The sequence below is a fragment of the Belonocnema kinseyi genome, chromosome 4 (assembly GCF_010883055.1).
Source record: "Belonocnema kinseyi isolate 2016_QV_RU_SX_M_011 chromosome 4, B_treatae_v1, whole genome shotgun sequence".
Classification (NCBI taxonomy): domain Eukaryota; kingdom Metazoa; phylum Arthropoda; class Insecta; order Hymenoptera; family Cynipidae; genus Belonocnema; species Belonocnema kinseyi.
Window position 1 is genome coordinate 44,601,446 of NC_046660.1, and position 5,971 is coordinate 44,607,416.

The 5,971-nt window shown below is 23.3% G+C and overlaps 1 protein-coding gene across 3 annotated transcripts in view; it reads right to left on the bottom strand.

The window, feature by feature from the left end:
- Positions 1-5,971, bottom strand: part of LOC117171452 (OTU domain-containing protein 5-A) — a 58,930-nt gene that overhangs the window by 8,660 nt on the left and 44,299 nt on the right. For 2 of the 3 annotated variants that reach the window (XM_033358787.1, XM_033358789.1), the window contains exon 9: positions 178-297. In XM_033358787.1, coding sequence (XP_033214678.1) covers positions 178-297 — 120 coding nt within the window. The remainder of the gene's footprint in view (positions 1-177; positions 298-5,971) is intronic. The other variant, XM_033358788.1, reaches the window with a different exon arrangement.

Consider the following 5,971-nt stretch of genomic DNA (forward strand, 5'->3'; position numbering starts at 1 on the left):
TCCAAAAATAAATAATAAATAAATTAAATTAATTAAAAGATCTTTTGAGACGATGAAATAGGGTAAAATGGGTTATAATTAATATAAAAAGTGAGTCGGCAGTGGCTCAGATGTGAGTGATGGTTTAATAAAATGTTATATGAGTGAGGGAATGTTAAGCAAGCAAGTTGTACTTACTGCTTTTCTCATCTCATTATCTCGTACCCATTGCAAGTAACTTTCCCGGGCCACTTGTTCCTCGATTGCTTCGCTTGTCGCTTCCCAGTCAGTCGCCTTAATCTTATCTTCAAGCATCGTCTGTCAAAATCAGAAAAATCACTCTGGTCAATTGTCATTTTTAGATCCAACTGATTTAACAGGGTGTCAACTTCAAGTCCTCGAAAGAAATTCTCTGAGAAAATTTCAGGTTTTTCCCAGATATAATTTTTCATAGTACGGAGCCATTAAAATATTTCGTACTTCTTTTTTTTAAATCGACTCGAAATATTATGACAAATAATATTAGAAGATATTCTTAAATATATTAGCAGAATCGATTAATTAATAATTACATAATACAAAAAACCAGAATGTCTAGCGTATCTTGAACAAAAAATTCCAAGATTTTTCCAGGTTTTCCAGGACAACAAAAAAAGTTTTTCAGGACAAAAAAAAACATTTTTCCAGGTATCTTTCTTTTACAGTGAAAAATAATTTTCACTAGAGATAGAAATTGTAGGTCTAGTGGAAATAAAAAATAAAAAGTTCCACATGCGAAATGTCTCATACGCACTCAAAACCTGAATTTATGATTAAAACAAAACAAAAAAACTTTTTTTGATCAGATTTTGAGTGCTTTTAGTTTTCCGTAAAATAATTAAATTTTGAACAAAACAGTTGAATTTTTAACCAAATTGTTAAATTGTCAACGAAATAATTGAATTATAAATATATAAATATATAAATTATAAATAAAAAATAAAAAAGGACGAACTTTCTGTCCCAATAAACGCATGATTAACAATATCGTTGAATTCTCAACTAAAACGGATGAATTTTTAACAAAGTACTTGAATTTTCAACCAAATAGTTGAATTTTTAACAGAATACTGGAATTTTCTAGTACAAAAATCATTTTTGAACCAAATAGTTAAATTTTCAGCATAATTCTCAATCTTCAAGTAAACTTATCAATTTTTAATTTAAAAAAATAATAACCAGGGTGGCCGCTTTAATCGACGAAATAAATTCCCGGTCATTTCCCGGTTTGCAAACATTTTTCACGGTCAATGAAATTTAAAAAATTTGAACACTAAAGTTAAAAAATCTTCCACTTGAGATAATAAAAATTGAGCTGCAAATAAAAGAACTCAAAGTGGATAAAATTGAAGTTACTAACATTTTTCAATATAAAAAAAATAAAAATCCACGTTATCATTTTCAATGCTCTATATTGAAAAATCAGTCAATGAACTTTAAAATTTTCAAAACTATATAATTTTAAGAAATTTTAAGCTAGAAACATCAAAGATTAAAGAATTGAAAAAAATTTAACTGAATTTTTCTTAAATTAGAAATTCAATTATTTTCTTTTTAAATAGTTTAAGCATCCTTGGAAAGCTTCAAAGTTTTATTTCAAAATCTTAAGAAATCTAGAAGTTTTTGTAAATTGGTTTAAAATTTAAAATTATTTTGGAAATTTTTTCAGAACTTCTAAATATCTGTCAAAATTAATTGAATTTTTTCTACAATTTTCAGAAAATCCTGCAAATTTCAGAAAAATTCTCTACAATTTGGTTGTATAAATAACAATTGAACATTTATTATTTGTAGGCGAAATTGGAGAAATTTTAAGAGATATGTAGCAGTTTCGAAAAGATTTAAACTTAATGTAAAACTTGAAATGATAGCCTAATATAAAACAAAATGTAGATTTTCGCGGATTTTAAAGAAAAAAAATTAGATTCTTTTCAAGAATTGTAAAAGGTTTTAAAAGAATAAAAACATTTTCTCAAGATTCATAGGAAAATTAAAAATAACATCGTTTTGAGTAATTATTTTAAGAGAATATTTAGAAAGTTTTTCAAAGATTTAAACAAAATTGTTAAAAAAAAAAAAAAAAAAAAAGATTCTAGAAGATTTTAAGAAAAATTTCTCAAACTTGCATGATAATTTTTAATCCTTTCAAAACTTCTAAATATCTTTTAAAATTACTCAAATTTGTTCTACAAATGTTTATTTGTAAATTATACATCAAAATTTTAAAATTTCACTTACAAATTATGTATTTTTAAATACAACAATTAAAATTGTAACGTTTCAATTTACTTGTCTTAAATAAAAAGTCAAATATTGCTAAATATTCAATAATTAATCTTTTTTAATTAAAAATTCCACATTGAATGGGTTAAAAATTAAACATTTTAAATTTAATAAGATCCTTTAAACAAGAATATATTATTATGAAGTTATTTTTAAGTTGAAAATAGTTTATAAACTTTCAATCACACCTTCACATTTGTTTAATGATTAAAACTGTCAAATTGAAATCGTTTAAGTATTAACGTTAAAATCTGAAAATTCTTAAATTTTGAACTGATTTAAAATCGTTTTGTCAAATCTTTTTTATTGAATTCTTATTACTTAAAGTACAGATATATTAAACAATGTATTTATTTATTAAATAAAAATGTGTTTTATCCCAAATTTTTAACATAAAAAGCTTTTATTTTTTATTTGTCCAAGTCTTTAAGAAAGAGTTTAAAAATTCTGTAAATTAAAAAATTAAGCTTAGAAATACAAATTTGAAATGAAAAATTGTTAAAGTAAAAAAAATGTGAATTACGCATTGTAAGCTAAATAATAGCATAATTGAAAAACATAACAATTCCACTAATTATTTAAAAACTGTCGAAATCGAACGTGGGAAGATTTTTCTTCCACAAATTTGTAAAATTCTCGGTCAAACAAAAAAATTCACTGTCATTTCCCGGTTTCCCGGTTCAGTGGCCACCCTGATTAACATTATAGTTTTATTTTCAAACAGAAATTAATTTACAACTAAAAAAATAAATCTGTAACCAAGAAAATAAATTGTTAACAGAGCGTGCAAACTTTTAACCAAAAAAATACCGATTTTCAATTTAAAAAAGTGGTACTTTCCACCACACATATTAATTCTCTGCCAAAAAGATATATTAACAATATTTTTGTTAACAAAGTAGCTAAACTTTTAACCCAGAACTTAAATTTTCTAACCAAATAGACGCATTTTCAACCAATTTAACTTTTAAGCCAAAAGATTGATTTTTGTGTAAAATTGCTGCATTTTCAGCCCGAAAATATTAATTTTAAACAAAAAAGTTGGAGTATTAACCAAAGAAGAGGAAATTCCAACCCAAAAGAATACTAATACTGATATAATAATAAATTAATTTTCAATATAGTAGTTGACATTTTAAACAAAAAAGATTAATTTTTTCAATCAAAAATAGAGTACTTATATTTTCAGTTGAAAACATTAATTTTCAATCACAATGATGGACTTATAATCACAAAATAATTTTTTTTTTTGCAAAACCAGAAAAATATTTAAATTTGAAGTAAAAAAACAATTCAATACTCAACAGCAACATATTAATTTTCAAACTAAAAATACTAATTTTCAAGCCATTTTAAACACAAAAAAGAACATTTCAAACCAAGAAGATTAGTTTACTACAATTAATAAAAAATCTTTCTAAAAAAACAGTTGAATGTTAAACCCAAAAATGCAAGTTATTAACAAAATGGATGAATTTTGGAACAAAAATATAAATAGTAGATGTTCCAATAAAAAAAATAACTTTCAACAAAAAATAGTCGAGTTTTTAACAAAAAATAATTATATTTTCTTATTTGTTTCTATTAGTTTAGTTCTCATTTAATCAAAAAACAAGAAGTTTCTTCCGAGTTTCCAGCAATTATTCGGAATGAAATTTAAGGCCTTTTTCAGGTTTGCCAGGCCAAGAAATCAAGTTTTTCCAGGTCCTTTTTTTAGATCAAATAATGAAATAACCGTTTGTTATTAACGTAAAAAATTTGCCCTTTCATTGTTCATAGTTCAACCATTTTTTAAGAAAACAGGACCATAGATAAACAAATTCTTATTTTTTTGCGAATAGAAGACGTTTTTAAAATCCTTGAAATCTTTGTGAAATCATTTACAATTTCTGTGGAATCTTTTGGAATGTTAAATAATTAAAATATTTTTAATCCGAGTAAAATATTTTTAAATCTTAGAAATCTGCTTTACTTTTTGAAACCTTTGTCAAATCTTTTGAAATATTGGTAACATTTTTCTAAAATCTTGGTTTTTGAAATCTTTTTTACTAGTTGAAATCAATGAATTCTTAAAAATCTTAGTAAAATCTATTCTAGCCTATGAAAAATTTTTTAAGCTGTTTGAAATCGTTTAAAATCCTCGAAATGTTTTAAAGTCTTTGAAATCTTTTTTTCTTTGCAATCTTTGGAATTCTTGTATTATTGCGAAATCTTTCAAATTTATTTGAAATTATTAAAATAGTTTTAATCTGAGTAAAATATTTTGAAATGTTCGAAATCTGCTTTACTTTTTAAAATTTTTGTCAAATCTTTTAAAATATTGGTAAAAATTTGTCTTAAATCTTGGTTTGTGAAATCTTTTTTTTTTCGATGAAATCATTGAATTATTAAAAGTCTTATCAAATTTTCTAAAATATTTTGAGACCGTTTGAAATCGTTTTAAATATTTGGAATGATTTCATTCTTTTAAAATATTCACGAATTGAGTGAAGAATTGAGTGAATTTGTAAGTATTTAAGAAAATTTAAAAATTGAAGATAATTCAAAAGCATTTAAAAAATTCAGGGTAAATTAAAAAAAATTCAAATATCTTAAAATATTTGAAACCCTACTAACTTCTAACACAAGTAGTGACTAATGACTACAAAACAATTAAAATTATATTCAAAACAATTCCAATGAATTTGAAAAATGTTAAAAATCGAAAAATTCCATTGAGTACAATAAAACTTGAGTAAAATCTAAGAAATTTGAGAGAAATATGAAGAATGAGATAAAATTCATTCACAAAGCAAGCTGAATTGATAAAGCAATAAAGTAAATTAAAAACAATTGAAAAATATGGAAAAATTAATTGAATGGTGCAGAATTGAGTGAATTTAGAAGAATTTAAAAGAATATAAAAATATTTAGGATAAATTAATAAAAACTCAGGGCCAATTCCAAATGAATTGAAAAACATTTTTTTAAATCTCTTCAAATCTTCGAAACTCTATGAAATCCAGAGTCTTGTGAAACATTATTTGAAATCCATTAAAATATTGAAATCCACTAAAATTATTTAAACCCTTGGAAATCTCAAGTATTTCAAATCCTTTTAAATTACATTAAATTACTGAAATCAATAAAAAATTTCTTTGTAATTTTTTGAAATTAAATAAGTTATTTAAAATCCTTCAAATTCCTTCGAAATTTTTTGAAACCAAATTGAAAATGTTAAGAAATTAAAAAAGAATACGTTAAAATATTTCAAATAATTTTATCATTTTATCTTTAAGACTCGACGAAACACCTCACTTCTCATAAATGAAATATTTGTTAAATCTTTTGTTTTCATTTGAAATCATTAAAATATTTTATCTTTGTGAAATCTATGTCAAATCTTTTGAAATATTTGTAAATTTTTTCTTAAATCTTGGTTTGTCTCATTTAGACTTTAAAAGAATACAAGAATTCCAAACATTTCAAAGATTTAAAAACATTTCAAACGGCCTCAAAACATTTTAGAAGATTAGAAAATATTTTACTAAAATTTTTAATAATTCAATGATTTCAGCGAATAAAAAAGATTTCACAAAGATTTTAAAAAGTAAACCAAACTTCAAAGATTTCAATCGATTTTACTCAGATTAAAAATATTTTTATGATTTCATATATATATATATATATA